General features: G+C 41.0%; 1 protein-coding gene across 10 annotated transcripts in view; it reads left to right on the top strand.

The window, feature by feature from the left end:
- The window catches only part of FANCC (FA complementation group C), a 218,132-nt gene that overhangs the window by 76,248 nt on the left and 122,587 nt on the right, over positions 1 to 19,297 (top strand). For all 10 annotated transcript variants that reach the window (XR_008509829.2, XM_024251894.3, XM_054520284.2 and 7 more), the window contains one exon: positions 497 to 591. Coding sequence is in view for 9 of the 10 variants with exons in the window: in XM_024251894.3 (XP_024107662.2) it covers positions 497 to 591 (95 nt within the window). In the remaining variant the exon portion in view is untranslated. The remainder of the gene's footprint in view (positions 1 to 496; positions 592 to 19,297) is intronic.

Here is a 19,297-nt window from a genome sequence, read left to right as displayed (position 1 = left end):
TTTGGCAAATTAAAAAATTAAAAGATTAAATCAGAAATATTGGCTACCAACTGCCTATAACCATTAAGTTGCCTTAGAAAGGTCGAAATTACTAACCGTTTGAAATGTGAAAAAACTGATCATGAGAAAAGCCCAGTTCTCTTAGTTCTTTCCATCATTCTCGTTTGGCTTTAAAATTTGATACTGTTACAGAAAGGAAATTGACCACACAAGAGTTAAGTGATCCCAAGGCCACAAGAAGGACAAAACCCCACAAAGTTAAGTTTAGGGAATTCTGAAGGACAGCTAGGAGAGCAAAGATAGAGTGAGGGAAAATATTCCTGTCAGCGGAAAGAGAATGTGCAAAGTATGGTGGTGAGAAAGCAAATGTTATATTCAGGGATACGTGTTCTGTGAACTTAGTAGTTTGAGATTTTCCTAAATATAATGTTTAAAATGTTTTTATATTAATGATTTTTTCTGCTTGATAAAACTTATTAAGTTTTCCTTTTTGTAGATGAAAGCCAAAAAATTCTAATATGGTGCTTATGTTGTCTAATTAACAAAGAACCACAGAATTCTGGACAATCAAAACTTAACTCCTGGATACAGGTAAGAGAGTAAATCTTGCTCTGCACTTCTTTGAATTAAATTGATTATTTAAAAGTGCTGCTTAAAAAAATTTTGGGGGGGATCCAGTTCTATGATGTTTGAGAAACTTTTTCAAACATACCCTTCACTGTTCCATTATCTTGCTGAGGAAAAAGTTTTTCGAGAGATTTCAATTTTGCTTGACTGTGAATTCCAAAAGATACCAGTCTTTAGGGGGAAGACCTAATGTTGAGTGGTTTTGAAAAGTTTCTTTCAGGTGATTAAAATAGTGTATTCCATTTCACTCTAGCAATTGCTATCCTTCAAAAAATTGTTTTTCCCTACCAACCTTTTTAAAATTCCTTTCCACATGCTTCCATGCCTCTCTCAAAATCTATTTTGTAGTGAAATGAAAATTCAGCAGTGTGGCGGGAGCAACACTCTTTATTTTGTGTCCCGAAGTTGGTGCCTGAGCCAGCATATGCACAGACTGGATCTTGGTGCTGCGCGGCCTCTGCTGCTTGCTCACACTTTCAAATTGGCTACCTACTGTGCTAGTCCAGATAGCTAACAGCTTCCTAGATTTCCCTGTCTGCTTCTGCTTTCTCCTGAAGGGCAGATGTAAGGTAGAGATGTGGTGAGGGCAGCTGCCCTCACCAGCAGCGCATTGGCTGTTCTTTTCTGTTCCCCGCACTGCCTTGCTACAGCAACCCCAGGACTGGCTGATGCCTGTCAGACTCCACTTAGTATGCATGTGGTTCAGATCAGCTGCTTAGTATTATGAAATCATCCAACCAGATTAGTGCATATGGTTTTGTCTATCAGTCTGACTGGTGATATCGTTACATTCACTGCTTTTTACGATTTCTTTGTTTTAGACAAAATTGCTAACAGATGATGAAGACAGTATTTATATTTTTCTGTTTGAAAGAATAGAAGGGAGTGAGAGGGATTGGGCAATGGAAGGAAAGAATACAAACTTTAATTGGAAGGAAAATTAATGTAAGAAACTGAAGAAAGGAACGGATAAGTAGAATTAGGGAAGAAAGAATGTGTAACAAGGCCAAAGAAACAAAATGACATATTTAGTTCTTAATTTTTTTAATTGTTGCTTTTATTATTTGATATTTTAATGAATATTTAGCATGTAATTTTGTATTAGATAGCTCATTGAGTCCTGAAGTAGGCCATCTAATGAAGTGTTTTTAGAGTGACTGGGTTAACTTTCTTCATTTAACTCATGACTTTATTAGCCTGTTTAAAAATTTCTAGCCTCACATTTTGTTCTGTGTTTTTCTTGTTTAATACTATATCTACTTATTAGTAGGTACTTATTAAGTATAGTTCAGGGAGTTAAAACAATGTGTGCCTTCAGGGAATTCCCAGACTGGTAACCAGGTCACTCCAGGGCAGCGTGGTTAAGTTATTGCTAGAGCTGTGTTTAGGTGTTACGCTGACGTAGAGGGGGACACTTGCTCTGACAAGGGGGTTTGGAGACATTTCCTGGAGCAGGTGACGTGTTAATTGAATTCTGAAGGACAGCTAGGAGAGCAAGGATAGAGTTAGGGAGAATATTCCTGTCAGCAGAAACAGACTATGCAAAGTATGGTGGTGAGAAAGCAAACGTATTCAGGGAACTGTGGGTGCTTAGGTGTGCCTGGAACTTGGGGTTTTGTGGAGTTGGTGATGAAGCATGAAGCCAGAGAGACCGGCAAGCACAGTCCTTGCATATGACTATAGAAGGTTTTTATCTTGATGACAGTGGGGCAGCCACCAGAGTATTTAAACAGAGAAATCATGCCTGGGCGCGGTGGCTCATGCCCCAGCACTTTGGGAGGCCAGGGTGGGCAGATCATGATGTCAGGAGATCAAAACCATCCTGGCTAACATGGTGAAACCTTGTCTCTACTAAAAATACAAAAAATTAGCCAGGCATGGTGGCACGTGCCTGTACTCCCAGCTACTAGGGAGGCTGAGGCAGGAGAATCGCTTGAACCTGGGAAGCAGAGGTTACAGTGAGCTGGTATCATGCCACTGCACTCCAGCCTGGGTGACAGAGCGAGACTCTGTCTCAAAAAAAAAAAAAAGGAAAAAAAAAGCCAGAGAAATCATGTAGCCAGTGTGAGTTTTAGAGACTAACAGCAAAAGGAAGTTGGTTGAGAAGAGGGCAAGGATAGACGTTGGAAACTATTGTAGTGATAAGTTGAGAAATTGCAAGGGCCTCAAAGAAATGGAGAAGGGGGCCCGATTTATAAGATATTAATAAGGTAAATACCCAGAAGGTATAATGGCAGATTAAATGTTGATACACTTAGGCATAGCTGGAAATGTACAGAGAGCAGGTGAATATCCCATTCTCAGGAGAGCAAGCTGATTTGCTGGCAGAGGGTTGAAAGTCAGCCACCTGTGGGAATAGTGGAAGCCTTAGGTGAGGTGAGGTCTGCTCCCAGAGAGTGCTGGGGTAGGGGCCCAGGGGAACTAGAGAGAGCCTTGGGGAGACACTGACCTTAAGGGGAAGTGGAAGAATGATTGATGCTACAGAATGCAAGGAGGGGTCCAAGAAGTAGAAGGAGAGAAGCAACGGAGAATGAGTGCTCATTCATATCTAATGCCATAGAGCAGCGCTGTCCAGTAGGAATAAAATACATGCTGCATAGATAATGGTAAACTTTCCAGGTGCTGCTTTAAAAAACATAAAAAGAAATAGTTAAAATTAATTTTAAGAAGATATTTCACCTAATTCAGTATATCCCAAATACCATCATTTCAACATTTAATCATTATTAAAGTTACTGAGATTATTTATAATCTTTTTCATGATGTATCTTTGAAATCCAGTGTGTATGTTACACTAACACTTATATCTACGTGTTATATCTTCATTCAGATGTTAAATTTTCTTTGGAAATTCTTGATCTGTATTTAGATTTTATAAAATGTAGGGTTGAAAAAGTAGATTCACATACCCAAGTTGTTCCAAGGAATTTTATAACTGAATCAAGTATCGGTGTTTAAATTAAAACTGAATTAAAATTAAATACAAAGTTCAGTTATTCCCTGGTGCTTACTGCATGGCAGTGCTCTGCAGCCACATGTGGCAGGTGACTGCTGTGTTGGACAGGGCAGCTGTGGAGCATACAGCAGAAGGATCAAGAAACACTACTTGGATTTAGCCACTGTGAGCAAAGACTCGGTGAGGAGAGGTTTAGTGAGAGGTGGAGGGAAATAGTCAGATTGCTCCAGATTGAGAAATGTTGGGGAGGTGAGGAAGCAGAGATGATAAACTTCACTCTTTCAAGAAACTTGGCAGTAAAGAGGGAGAACTTTGGCAATGAAAGGGATAATAGCTAGACTAGGGTGGGTTTGGCTGAATTGAGCAAGTCCCAAACATGCTTTACATTGAGATGAATATGTAGGTAGGGAACAGGTGAGGACATGGGAGGTTGGGAAAACAGTTTCCCTCCTCAGTTACCAAGCAAGCCTGAACTAAATAACATGAACCAACAAAAAGATGTCTAGGAACATATTAATGATTTAACTCTTAACAATTTATTATTAACATATTAATTATTTAACTCTTAACAACTCTAAAGCTAATTACATTGCCCATCATCAGTCAGTACATACATAATCTCATGTTGGCTATAAATGCAGCAAGATAGAAGATAGTCTATAGGTTGGTTTATAAATCAGTTCACATCTCGGGTATACTTGATTTTATCTTAGAGGTGATGTTTTCTTCATGGAGGTTTTAGAGTGACATAGTACATGTTAAAGATGTGTACCTTGTCATCCAATATCCTTGTGAAAATTATAAAACAGCCATATTTTAATGTTTGCTAATTCATTCAGCAAGCATTTATTAGGGCCTACCATGTGCTAGGATGTTCTAATTGTGGTAATAAAATCTTGGGTCATTCTGTGTTATTGGAGCATTACAAGTATGATTGAAATACTCTAAATCGAAAACTAAGAATTTCTACAGTAAATTACAAAATTCAGTAAACTTTCAAATTAATTAATAAATTTGAAAATGATAGACTGAGTTGTGTTTTTAGCACAGGGAAGAAATAATTCTGTTTGACACTTGACATGTTAGCATGTGTTATATTGGAAACACATTGATAAAATGTTTTGGAGTTTTACTGACAACCTTGAAAGTGCTGTCATAGAGCACCACCTCAACGGCTCTTCTTACAGTTCAGAGACAAAGTTCCCGGACTCTTTCATGTATTTCGGGAATATGTGGTCTTGAAAAATGTAGTTTTACTGGTAAATCCACTGAACAGATACTTTTTGAGCACCTACTGTTTGCCAGGCACAACTATAGAGGCTGAGGATACAGCACTGGACCTAGAAAGACAGTCTGTTCTCAGATGCTACAATAGATAGGGAAGGTTTCCAGGGCCTGCTAAATGTAAGAGGATGCCTGTCTTCTCTGGCAAAACCATACCACTATTTTTTTATTCTGATAGAAAAAAAAAACAAAAAAACACAGCAGGGTACCAGGAATAGAGATCAAAAGGTGTTGTATTCTATCTGTATTCTCTTTCGAAATGCAATACTAAGCAATATCCAGATAGCGTCTGTCCTCTACTTTCTTCTTCTTTTTTCAAAAAAAAAACTTTTAAATCAAAAAATCTAACAGACTTACACAAAACATAAATGCCAAGCTTAATGAATTGTGACAGATCCTTGTAATCACCACCCAAGGAAATAGAACAGAACATTGACTGCTCCTGGATGTCCCTGCCCACCATGTGCCCCTTGTTGCTTTTTTTTTTTTTTTTTTTTTTTGAGGTGGAGTTTCACTCTTGTTGACCAGGCTGGAGTGCAATGGCGCAATCTTGGCCCACTGCAACCTCCGCCTCCTGGGTTCAAGCGATTCTCCTGCCTCAGCCTCCCGAGTAGCTCGGATTACAGGCATGTGCCACCACACCCAGCTAATTTTGTATTTTTAGTAGAGATGGGGTTTCTCCATGTTGGTCGGGCTGGTCTCAAACTCCCAACCTCAGGTGATCCGCCTGCCTCAGCCTCCCAAAGTGCTGGGATTACAGGTGTGAGCCACTGTGCCTGGCCACTTTGTGCCTTATTTAAGAAATTTTTCTGCAGTCCAAGGTCATAAAGATCTTCCATATTATCTTCTAAAAGCCTGTTGGTTTCCTTTTCCCATGTAAGTCTGTGATCCACCTGTAACTTATGGTGTGGTGTAAGGTGGTAAGTAGTCCATTTTCATCTTATTTCCACGTTGATGTCCCATTGCCTGACACCGTTATTGAAAATCATGATCTGTGGTGCTACCTTCGTCATGCATCAGGTTCCTTTGGGTGCATTTCCCACTGATCTGTGGTGCCACCTTCATCATGAATCAGGTGCCTTTGGGTGCATTTCCCACTGATCTGTGGTGCCACCTTCATCATGCATCAGGTGCCTTTGGGTGCACAGGTGTGATCCTGCATCTCTCCATTGGTTTTGTTGTTTATTTGTGGTATTAATCTTAGTATCAACTTGACTGGACACAAGGTCCTGGTAACATTATTCTGTGTGTTTCTGTGAGGGTGTCTTGGGGTGAGATTAACGTTTAAATTAGTTGACTGAGTAAAGCAGATTGCCCATCCTAATACGGGTGGGCCCTATCCAGTCAGTGAGAGACCTGACTAGAAAAGAAGGTTGACGCTCCCCTGAGTAAGAGAGAAGTCCTCCTGCCTGAAAGCTTTTAAACTGAGACATTGTCCTTTTTCCTGCTTTCACACTCAGACTGAAACGTCACCTTTTCCTGGGTCTAAAGCCTGCTGGCCTTCTGGCTGAAACTATACCAGTGACTCTCCTGGTTATCCGGGCATTTGTGTCTCCTGGTTATCCTCTCTTGTGTCTCTGACTTGCTGGCTACTGTAATGGTGTTAGCTGATTCCTTATAATAAATCCCTGTGTGTGTGTGTGTCTGTCTGTCTCATTGGTTCAGTTTCTCTGGAGAACTCTGACAAATATACTATCTTTATGCCAGTTCCACATTGTCATCATTAATGTGGCCTTGTAAGTATCTTGCTATCCAGGAGGAAGTTCTTCCATCTTGTTCTTCATCAAGACAGCCTTGGCTAATATTGGAACTTAGCATTAACTGTTACATAAATTTTAGGATGTGTGTGTCAAGTTTCACTAAAACACAAAATAAGTTGTTGGCATTTTGATTGGCATTGTAGTTAGTCAATTTGGTGAGAATCTCAACGGCCACTATCCTCTAAGGCAAAATTGGTTTTTCTCAGTTTTGTTTACTATTAGCAAATTGAACAGTACCTGGCACAGTATAAATTTTTGAATAAATTAATGAATATATGATATGAATAAATGAATGACAAGTTGTACAAATTAATTTTTTCAGATAATCTTCCTGATAACTTTGAAACATTTTTTGCCAACTTTTAGTTAGCAGAACCTTTTAATGAGGCTGATGATTCGCTTGCAGAAGTGTCTGTGCTACCATTTCCCAGTTCTCTTAGGTTGCATTCATAGTAGTATTTTTAATCTCTGACTTCTTTGCAGGGATCCTTTGAAGCCAGGTGTCCATCTGATGGTTCCTTTAGTTAGATAGCATAATCAGCAGACCTTCCTTTCTGGTCACATGGAGACCATAATGCATATCCTGAGAGGAAGTGGGAACCGGAGGGCTCCTGCCAGCCCTCTGTGAGGTGGAATCCCCACCCTTCCCTCAGGGTCCCACTTGGACTACTTGTGACACATGACCGTCTATAACATCTAGACTGGCTAAGGTCGTAGTGTGAGTACATTTGTGAAATATTAATAAAGCTTGATTTCTTCTTACATATAAACATTCTAATGTTTTCACATCTCAGTGGACTATCTTGTGCACTACTTGGAGTACACACCCCAACTTTATTAACCAGTAATAAATTTTGATAAAATCTACATTCTACCTTGGTATATGCAGCTTCTCTTCATCTTTTCTCAACCCTAATATCTTTCCATTTTCCATTTTTGCATCCACGTATCATGAAGGCCATTCCCTGATCTTTCCGGATCCTAGCATCTTGCTGCAGTAGCTCCAGACATGCCAAACCTATGCATAGATTTGTACTTGGCAGAAATTTTCTTTCCTCTCCTTGGAATGGTTTTATACCCTTACTAGCCTGGCCTGGCTGAGATATGGAGACCTAGGGAAATAATTATTGTTCAAGTTTGAATGGCAATTTATAAGGGAAAATAAGATGATTAGTGAAAAATAGCAGAAGCAAGGTGAAATTCAGAGATGAGGCCAGGGATGTTAGTGATTCCTCTTCCACAGCCCCATCTACTATTTTTATTACTTTTAAGTAACAAACACATTACTGATATTTTTTCCTACCTGCGTTCTATTTGCTTGACTTTCTACAACCTCGGGTTTTTTTTTTTAAAGATTAATTGATAATTGAATTTTTGTATTTGCTTGTATAGGGGATATTTATTCATTGCTTTTCCAGTATCCATCTCCCCTTCTTTCCCACCTTCTTAATAGTACCCTGAATTTCCCAGCTGTGCATGATTCATTCTGGGTGAGAGGTATCTTATGTGGTTCCTGGAGTGGGTCCTACCTGGCTTAACCAACACAGCTTCTCTGTTCCTCTGGCCACACTGGTTGGTCAAGATGAGCCCCGTCAAGGCTGATGAGATTCAGGGCTGTAACATTTGTTTGCAAGATTGGGAAGTGGATTGTATCTTTCCTGATGAACATGAATTAAGTAGCACATAATCCCTGAAGTTGCTTTTGGTCATGTGGAACCGTGAGATCAGAGCGTCTCTGGAAATGGAGTTAGTCCCGACAAAACATAGCTGAGAAAAAGAGCAAGAGAAAACAGGTCATATTCACATTGTGTGGACCCTGGATCAAGTCTTTCCCAGGCATAAATGCTCGAATTTCTTTCCTTTTCCATTTGAGCTGTTTGGTTCAGGATTTTGTTACTAAAAGCCAAGAACGTTTTGAGATAACATTGTTTGGGGCATAAAAAAAATTTCTTTGAAGGTTTTTGAAACTCAGGGACACATGGACACAATTGCAAGAAAAAATCTTATTTATTCAAGGATGTTATGAATAAATAGTGAATTTAATAAAGTACTTTCGGTTTCTTAAAAATTGCTCTAATTTGTATTTGTTTTTTCACTGCCATTCATTGTAGAAGATATATGCATTCAAGAAGGCATCCTTCTTCCCAACCTCAGTTAATTTTACTCCTTTGCACAATCCTGAAGTGAGTTCATAATATATAAGTTTGTCACTGATATGGTTTGGATCTGTGTCCCACCCAAAACTCATGTTGAATTGTAATCTCCAATGTTGAGGGTGAGTGGGGCTTGGTGGGAGGTGATTGTATCATGAGGATGGTTTCTCACGAATGGTTTAGCACCATCCCCCTGGTACTACTGTCTTCATGATAGTTCTTGCGAGGTCTAGTTGTTGAAAAGTGTGTGGCACCTCCCTTGTTTCTCTTGCTGCTGCTCTGGCTGCGTGACATGCCTGCTCCCCCTTCACCTTCCACCATGATTATAAGTTTCCTGAGGCCTCCCCAGAAGCCAAGGAGATGCTGCAGTGCTTCCTGTACAGCCTGCAGAACCACGAGCCAGTTGAAGCTCTTTTCTTCATAATTACTTTATAAATTATTCATTGCCTCCATTACTCAGTCTCAGGTATTTCTTTATAGCAATGCGAGAGTGGACTAACACAGTCACTCAGCTTACGCTCATTTCCATGGTGGCTGAAATGGCATAGACCCAATAATTGGAGGTCACCACAAGATCTTGGCAAAAGAGAGAGTGGCCTTCAAATAATACCTTTATTACATGTTATAACTTACCAAATAATAAAGGACTGGTATATAAGTTTCTTTTTAAAATATCCCTCTCTTTGATTTGCACCCTCATAAGAATTCCTCTTGAGGTTAATCACGAAATCTATTCTCCACACTTGGAACTTTCAAATATAGGATTGTTGCAGGACTTTTCCCTAGTTCAGCTAAGGACGGGGTTCTTTATCCCACGGCCATGAAAATTCAGGCTTGTAGACAATTTGAATGGTGAGTAAGACTGGGTTTTATTGGGTGAAAAGGAAGAAAACGGGGAGACAGGGGCTCTCGCTAGGCCAGAGTCCCTGCTGGAGTGCTTCCCACCTGCCATTCGAATCCCAGGTTCCTCACAAGAAGAAGAGGGGCCAGGCGCCTCCCTGCTGCAAATGTTGTGAACTTCTTGAGGCTCCACCTCAGTTAGTGGGCAAGCTGGCTGGAGTTTCTCCAGGGACCCCTGTCACCTGGCTGTCTCAGTGTGACCTTGATGTATCATTTTTAGGAAACGTGTTTGCAACCACCATTGAAAAAGTAACATAGTTTGGATATTTTATGGACTTGGTTTTTACTTTCTGCAAATATTGCATATAGATCTCAGAAAAGTAAAACAGAAGGATAAACTCATGGTCTAAAATAGTATTTGGTATGACAGTGAAATTCAAAGGTTCATACTTGAAATTGAACCTAATGCAAGATCAGACTGGTAAAATGGAGTGAAGTTACAAAAAGAAATCTGATAATGAGAGGTGAAGCCAGCTGGACTTCCTAGGTCAAGTGGGGACGTGGAGAACTTTTCTGTCTAGCTAGAGGATTGTAAACGCACCAATTGGCACTCTGTATGTAGCTAAAGGATTGTAAACACACCAATCAGCACTCTGTAAAAACACACCAATGAGCACTCTGTGTCTAGCTAAAGGATTGTAAATGCATCAATCAGCACTCTGTAAAAACACACCAGTCAGTGCTGTGTGTCTAGCTAAAGGATTGTGAATGCACCAGTCAGCACTCTGTAAAAATGGACCAATCAGCGCTCTGTAAAATGGACTAATCAGCAGGATGTGGGCGGGACCAAATAAGGGAATAAAAGCTGGCCACCCCAGCCAGCAGCGGCAACCAGCTTGGGTCCCCTTCCACACTGTGGAAGCTTTGTTCTTTTGCTTTTCACAATAAATCTTGCTGCTGCTCACTCTTTGGGTCCGCACTACCTTTATGAGCTGTAACACTCACTGCGAAGGTCTGCGGCTTCACTCCTGAAGTCAGAGAGACCACGAACCCACCGTAAGGAAGAAACTCTAGACACATCTGAACATCTGAAGGAACAAACTCTGGACACACCATCTTTAAGAACTGTAACACTCACTGCGAGAGTCCGCAGCTTCATTCTTGAAGTCAGTGAGACCGAGAACCCACAAGAAGGAATAAATTCTGGACACAATAAGATTAAATAATTTTGCATTGGAAACTGTGGTTCTTTATTCATCCATGGGCCAGATGAAGCATAGAAAGCAAGGTATGTGCTTCCAAAGATTTCTCACCCCTGAAACGAACCTTGAGCTCTGGAAACCACTCACTGGTATGAAGAACAGTTAGATTGCACTCCAGGTGGTGGTGTGACTGCACTGCAGCCGCACTGTACCGCGCGGAACCCTGGCTCCTCAGACAGACCTCTTTCACTATGCTGGATCTGCTGGGGACGGCACAGGGCTGAGTCTTCATTGTGGCTTTAAAGAAATACCTGCATTGATTTCTGAATGGCAAACTTAAAAAAATTTTTTTTTATTGAAATAATTAAGGAAGCAACCATTTAAAGAGGATTTGTCAGCTTTTCAGACATTATATTCCACAGAGTTGGGCCATGTCTTTTTGTTCATGTTCTTTTTTGTTTTGTGTTGTAACTCATAGCAGGCACAAAATAAAAAACTACTGAATGGATAAAATTGTTTAAAATTTAATAATTCAGAATTTTTTCCCTTCTCTTTTTCTAAAAGGTAAGACTACCCAGAATTTTGTTTTATTTTGAAGTGATCTATTACAAGATCACTGGAAAGATCCATGAAAGAATTATGAAGTGTGTGTGTGTGTGTGTGTGTACATGTGTGCACACAAGCACTGACAGGTCCTAAGTCATCTTAGGTTCGAACATCTCCAGGTCGAACCTTCCCCCTGAGCCCCACATTTTTGACTGCCTGTGTGACATCTCCACTTGGGTGACCATGAGTATCTCAAACTAAACATGTTCCAGATTAATTCCTGATCTTTCCCCTAAAACTTTATTCCCCCTCCAGGCTTCCTTAACTCAGTTAAAAAGCAGCCTCATTCTTCCTGTTTCCTCAGGTCAAAAGCCCTGGCATCATCCTTGGCTGCTGTTACTCTCCCATCTCACCTCAAGTCTATCAGTCCATCCAGTCTGTTGATTTTATCTGTGACACATGTCCAGAATCTGACCACTTCCTACCAGCCTCACTGCTTCTACCCCTATCCACGCCACTGTTATCCTCTCCAGGAACATTGCAGCATCTTTGTGCGTGCTCTCCTAGAGTCTCAACCAGAAGGATTTTTTTTTTTTTTGAGACGGAATCTCACCCTGTCGCCCAGGCTGAAGTGCAGTTTTGCGATCTCAGCTCACTGCAGCCTCCACCTCCTGTATTCAAGTGATTCTCCTGCCTCAGCCTCCCAAGTAGCTGGGATTACAGGCTCCTGCCACCACACCCAGCTAATTTTTGCATTTTTAGTAGAAATGGGGTTTTGCCATGTTGGCCAGGCTGGTCTTGAACTCCTGACCTCTGGTGATCCGCCTGCCTTCGCCTTCCAAAGTGTTGGGATTACAGGTGTGAGTCATTGCTCCCAGCCCAGAAGGATCTTTTTAAGTGTCTCTGTTCAGAAGCCTCGGGTAGGTTCCTGTCTTATTCAAAGTGAAATGCAAAGTCCATGCTTGGCTCATGAGGCCCTCTGTGACCTGGCTGTGGGGTGTTACTGATTTTCTGTCATATTCTCACTTCTCTCAGCCACAGTGGCCTCCTCACTGTTCCCCAAGTGTGCCCAGCAACTCCTTCCTGGGGTTTGGGGGTTTAAGCATCTGCCTTCACTGCTCCTCTCCGAGAACAGCACGGCTCCTCTGGGTACTGCTTGGGTCACTGCGGGATGTCATCTCCTCATGGAGGCGTATCTCATCATCCTGGGCTAGACCCTCACTCTCTTCGCTTGCACGCAGTCTTAGTGCTGGTCAGTTCCTGACATGCTGGGTTTTTTTCTGTCTCCCCATTACCTCCCAAGTAAGTTACACGTTCCATGAGTGCAGAGACCTTGTTGTACAGACTAGGATAGTGCCTGGCACACAGTAAGCATTCAGTGATTATTTGCTGAATCAGTAAAGAAATGAATAGGAATTTTTGTGGCAAAATGTGGTGGGATGAGGAGAGGGACCTCCACATGGAGAGAAGAGAGTGGACAAAGTTGACCATGGCCAAGAAATAGTGATTACTCCAGTTAGGCTGGAGAATGAGGTACCTAGAGGGAGAAGTTAAAATTAATGTTAGAAAAATAGTTTGGGACGCATTTTGGAGGACTGTGAGTTTGTTTATAAATTAGTGGTGTGAGGCAATAGTGCTGCGAGAGTGTTGCAATGTGGCACCTGTCATGCTCCGCATGCCCCTGCTTCCTCCCTGGCTCCCCTCCCATCTTTTCTTCATCCTCCATCCCTCATTTATTCCACAATTGTATCCTGAGTGCCTACTGTGTGCAAGCAGGTGTTGGGGATGGAAAGGTCTTGCCTTTGAGGATCTGGTGATTTTATTGCATTTTACCAAGTGAAGGGGTGTAACAGCATGCAGAAGGCACTGAGATAGCCAGAGGGAAGGGAGAGACACTTTGTTGGAGGAGTGCAGAGAGGTTGCAGGGGTGGTTAAGAGGCTTCCAGAGGGGAACAGTTGAGTTTGCAACAGGAAGAACAAGGCCCCAAGTGAGCAGAGGCTGAGGGCCTGTATGGTACTAGGAGACCTGAAAGTGATTTGAGGTGTAGGCAGAGAGATAGCTAGAAACGTTCTTCTTGCTAATGATAAGAAGAATGGCCATCTCATTGATCAAATGTTAGGTACTCAAGAAGGTTTAGATAGGGCCTGATCCCAATGGGCCACTTGGCCCATAGTAAAGAATTCACTTAACTTGGAAGGCAAAACTTTTAATTGAAAGGGTTTAAATGGGGGCTGGGGGACACATATGTAAATATAAATCAGATGGCGGCTTCTTTGTTGAAAATACGTTCAGCACAGTGCAGGAGGGCAGGAATTGGCAGGTTGAGATGTTGGAGAAGTGGGAGTAGAGCAGTGGAGGATAACGTTAGGTTTTAGGAGACTAATAACACTTCTGTCAGTCGTCTCCTATCTTAGGAACTAGTTGAGAATAAGATACCAGAGGCAGGCAATTGGACAGTTCCTTTACACCTAAACAGATTCAAGAATGTAGCTTGTGTCTGTGGTTCAGTTGGCTCCTCTGGATTTAGTAGATAAATCCACCAGGCACTGGTGAGCTGAGCCCACAGAGGCCTACCTGGCTGGGACTGAGCCTGCCTGGCCCAGTATGGTGCAGCAGTAGGCCAGGACGCATCCTTTCTGCAGGCAAGGCAAGTTGGAAAGACAAAGGAAGAAGGACCTATGGGGGGCGGGGCATTTTAAATTTTCCCTCCCGAACTGACCAACTAGATCAGTTCTCTTAGAGAGGAGAGAGAGTGGGTTGAGAGATGATGTCATAGGTCGGGCTCTCAGGAACTCTGACTTTGAGATGGAGATTAGTGTTCAGGGAGTGCTTTGGGGAGGAACAGCTGTGGAGTAGAAAGGAAGGAGCCAGGACTGTGCAGAGGAAAAAGTTTAGCTGCAGTGCAGTCTCCACAGAACGATCAGCTGTGCCTGAGGGGGTAGAAGCAGGAGACCCCTCAGAGCTTTCCTGTGCTGGGACGGGAGGGCTGGATCTTTGTAGCTTTACATCCATTAGTCCTTGAGATGTGGCCACTATGGGATGGGGGTGTGACCTTGGGCAAAGCGGAGACAGCTGAATATGATATGGTTGTCAAATCACAACATCCTTCAGAGATATTGCACTTGTTCCTTGCCTGCTTTGCCCTCCTGGGGAGTGGGTGGACATTCTGTCTTCTCCGGGAACCCGGGCAGTTTGTCTTCCTTTAAGAAGGAATGCTGAGGTTTTGTGGTTGAAGATAGACCTTTCCCTGAGAAGTATAAGGGGAAGATGTGGTGGGATCCATGACAGAAGTCACTAGAATGTGCGAAAGGAAGGAGCAGGAGACAGCGCATCCCAGCAGCTGCCCTCACTCCTGTCTGCCGTGTTCCTGGGCAGCTGCCCGGGGAGACGCTGTCTTCTCCTCTGCCTTCCTCACTGCCTTTTGGTGTCCTTTTCCATCCCTAGAGCATAGATCAGGGACTACAATAAAGTTGAATCCTTTTCCTTTTCACCCCCTGTCTATTATTGAATAAAAGTGGCTAGTAACAGGCATCTGAAAAAGAGAAATTGTGGAAAATTTTTTTAATACTTTTATAAGTGTATTTTTCCTGGAGGTTTGGAAACCACAAAAGCTTTCTGTCATACTTTATTAGGGTAGCAGAATTGGTGGTAGGTTCTAAATTCAGCAGGTACATTTAGTAAATCCACAAAATGCCATTGCTTTCTTAAATATCATGGTTTTATTTAGTCTGAAAAATTTTTCTCAGCATTTCATAGTTTTGCAGTGTAAATATGGCATTTAGCATCATTTTACAGGGCTCTGGAAAATGTGGAAATTACTGCTATTCCCATTTTCAGTATTTCAGGTCCATCTGGTGTGATCAGTACTTCATTCCACACGTAAGGTCTAATTGTGAATTTTTAAAATGTCTTTATATGTGCATGTTTTGGGGGAGTGGTAGCTGTCTCCTGAGTCATTAGTGTGAATGCACTGAACTTCTTAAACTTCCCATTATGAAAATTTGCCTCCCCTAAAGGGGTAAAATGAGATACCATTTGTAATACTAGGTAGGTTTTTATTTTGTTTGGAAGTTTTGTTTTATTTTGTTTTTTCATTTCATTTACATGGAGTTCTGCTTATTATAATTCTAATTGTATCAGATTGTTTCTTAGTGATTTTCCACTGCTCAGATGGGCCAGATCAAGACATCTATTGCCAATTAGGAACAGGATGTTTGTGATATTTACTGATGTTCTCCGGGTGACCTGTTTTACGTTTTCAATTTGTTTTGTTTTATGATCATGGTGACTTTTCCATTAAACTATAACTTTAACTGAGTTGGCTTAGTTAGTAAAACATTGACCAGCTCCCCTTCTCTATCCTCCAGTCCCCTTCTGATGCCTCTTCCCCTGTTGTGCTCCAGCCTCAGTCTGAAGGGAAGCGAATTTTTAGGTCTCTATGTTCCAGATGTAGACTATATTTCCAAGACATAGCTCACTGTATTTCAACCTAAATTGCCTGAATAATGCTCCTTGGAACATTTAGGGATAAATCCCTGTGAAAAGTAAATTTAAACAGTGACGTCTGTAGTGGGAGGTATTTCTTAATGAATAGCCACTAGTGAGGATGTGTGGATGTCTGCACTACACGTGGCTGCCTGATCGCTACATCTGTTTTGAAGTTCAATGATTTCCCAGACCACATGTGTATTTCTTTAGGGGGCTGACATCCCTCCCAGGATCCAGTCATTGTGAGCTGGTAACTGTAACTGGCTTACTCTTTTTGACCTAGAGATTATTATACTTTGTCTTAGTTTGACTATTGTTCCTATCAGATCTGACAACATTGGAGTTTCTATAAATTAGCAGCATGGCAGAGGAACCAAGTGTATTTAAACCCATAAATCGTGATTTCCAGGTCTTTTAAAAGCTTTGTGGTTTGAATAGTACTTTATGGTAGACATAAAGAGTGCTTATAAAAATTCTGGCTAATCAGGAGGCTTTCGTAGTTCAGCTGAAACTACAAAATAACCTCAGATGCGTCACTTCTTTGGGAATCAGACCATCCAGATTTGTCCTGGCTCTGCCAGTGAGATCTTTTACAAATTACTTACCCTCATTCCTATATATTAAAAAAAAAATAACAAACACTATATGATTCCACTTAAATAAGGCACCTAAAGTAGTCAAGTTTATAGAAACAGAAAGTGGAACAAGCTGGGAAGTGGGGGTGATAGGGGAGTTGTTTAATGGATGTAGAGTCTAGGTTTTGCAAGATGAAAAATTTCAGGAGATCTGTTGCACAACAGTGTGAATGATTAAGATGATAAATTTTGGTTTTTTTTAACCACAATTTTTTTTAATCTTCAAAAGGATGGTAATACTGTTAACTGAATGCTTGGTATGTGCTATGCATGCATTATCTTATTAACTATTCACAACTCCATGAAGGTGGATATTGTCACCCTGTTTATAGGTGAGAGAACTTAAATGTAGTTTACTAGCTAGGAAGTGGCAGACCATGTTGGGCCTAGATGTGACCCTAAAGCCACTTGAAAAATGTGTTGCCACCAGCACACTTAAATGCAGGCTCACTCTCGGGCTTTTTAGCTCTAGAATCTGTGATTCTATGATTCTGAGACACGCCAGGGACCTTGCAAAGACCCATCAAGTAGGAACAAAGTTTAAATGTTTATGTGTTCAGAGACCACTTCTTTACTATTTTTAGTGAATACAAATTGCCATATTATATGTAATCTGTGGTACATCAGCAGCGCCAAATGCTGGTTTGTGAGAGGGTGAGATTTTACTGAAATGTGAGAAAAGTTAAGGTGTTAATAGTAATTAATTCTTTGTTTGTTTGTTTGTTTTCCTTGAGACGGAGTTTCGCTCTTGTTGCCCAAGCTGGAGTACAATGGCACGATCTTGGCTCACCACCACTTCCGCCTCCCGGGTTCAAGCAATTCTCATGCTTCAGCCTCCCGAGTAGCTGGGATTACAGGCATGTGCCACCACACCCGGGTAATTTTTGTATTGTCAGTAGAGATGGGGTTTCTCCATGTTGGTCAGGCTGGTGTCGAACTCCCGACCTCAGGTGAGCCACCCGCCTTGGCCTCCCAAAGTGCTGGGATTATAGGCGTGAGCCACTGTACCCTGCTAATAGTAATTACTTCTATGGAATGGTTTGGTGAAGACTGAGAAGAACCTCACCTATTCATTATATTTTTTGACTTTTTGAGTTTATAATAATTAGCCTGTATTACTTATGTTATAGGTTGAATTTGTGCCCCCAAATTCATATGTTGAAGTACTAACCCCCAATACCTCAGAATGTGGCCTTACTTGGAAATAGGGAATTGCAGAAGCGATTAGTTAAGATGCAGTCATACTGGATTAAGGTGGACCCTAATCAACATGAGTCTTGGCTTTATAAAGAGGGGAAATTTAGACGTAGACATGCACACGGGGAGAATGCTATGTGGAGATGAAGAAAGAGCTCAGCTGATGCTTCTGCAAACCAAGGAATACCAGAGACTACCAGGAAGCCCCATAGGTGTAGGGAGAGGCATTTCCTCACAGCCCTCACAAGGTATCAGCCCTTAGGACACCTTGCTGTCAGAATTCTAGTATCAAGACTGTGAGACAAATTTCTGTGGTTTAAACCACTCAACTTGTGGTACTTTGTCACAGCAGCTCTAGCAAACTAGTACAATTTCTAAAATAAAAACGTTTTTATTACATACAAAAAAATGTTAACCATGGTTACTGATAGTTTATCCAAAGCAGTGTTGAAATTAAGAAATGATCTTTATATGTGAAGATGTTTATTGTAATATTTTTTATAATCAGAAAAAATGAGAATCCAAATATCTAGGCATTGGTGAATAACGAGTTATAACAAATTATAGCATAACTACTTGATGAAATATTATATGGTCATTTTGTGTAGCCTTTGAAATGTGAAAAATGCATATAACATAAATAAGCTAGATGAAAATTTTTTATACAAAATGATAACAGCTGTATGAAATATATATGCATCAGACTGAAATTGGAAGGAAACACAGGAAATGAAAAAGCTTTGTTAGGATTATGGAATCGTAAGTGGGCTTTTTTCTTTTAATCTTTTAATTTGTGGCAATGTATTATTGTGTTATATTATTTTTTAAAAATCAACTTTATTGAGGAACATTTTACATGCAATCAAATGCACTCTTTTAAAGTGTATAATTTGATAGTTTTGACACATGTATACCTCTTTATAACCACCGCCACCATCAAGAAACAAAACATGTTTATCACCCCAGAAAGTTCTCTCTTGCCCTTCTACAGTCAGTCCTTCTCCCAACTCTGGTCTCAGTTAGCCACAGATCTGCTTTCTGTCACCATAGATGAACTTTTTCTTGTCTATAATTTCATATAAACATAATAATATAGTATATACTCTGTGTCTGGCATCCTTCATTCAGCATAATGTTTCTGAGATTTATCCATGTTCTAGCTTATATGTAGCTGATTACTTTTTATTGTTCAGGATGTTCCAACGGTATGTTGTATCCATATACCAGTTTGTTTATCTGTTCATTTGTTGATAGCAATTTGGATTGTTTCTAGTTTTTGGCTATGAATAAGTTGCTATGAACAATTTTTTTTTTTTTTTTTTGAGATGGGGCCTTGCTCTGCTGCTCAGGCTGGACTTAAACATCTGGGCTCATGGAATCCTCTCACCTCAGCCTCCCAAGTAGCTGGGACTATAGACATGTGCTCCTAGGCCCAGTTTGAACATTTTTTGTAAAAGTTTTATATAGTCATACATTTTCATTTCCCTTGGATAAATGCCTCGGATTGGAATTGCTGGATTGTGTGATAGTATGTGTTTAGTATTATAAGAAACTGCCAAATGGTTTACATTCTCACCACCAACCTATGAAGAGTTCCAGTAGCTGCAC

The sequence above is a fragment of the Pongo abelii genome, chromosome 13 (genome assembly GCF_028885655.2).
Source record: "Pongo abelii isolate AG06213 chromosome 13, NHGRI_mPonAbe1-v2.0_pri, whole genome shotgun sequence".
In the NCBI taxonomy this organism is placed as follows: Eukaryota; Metazoa; Chordata; class Mammalia; order Primates; family Hominidae; genus Pongo; species Pongo abelii.
This window is presented reverse-complemented; position numbering and strand designations above follow the sequence as displayed.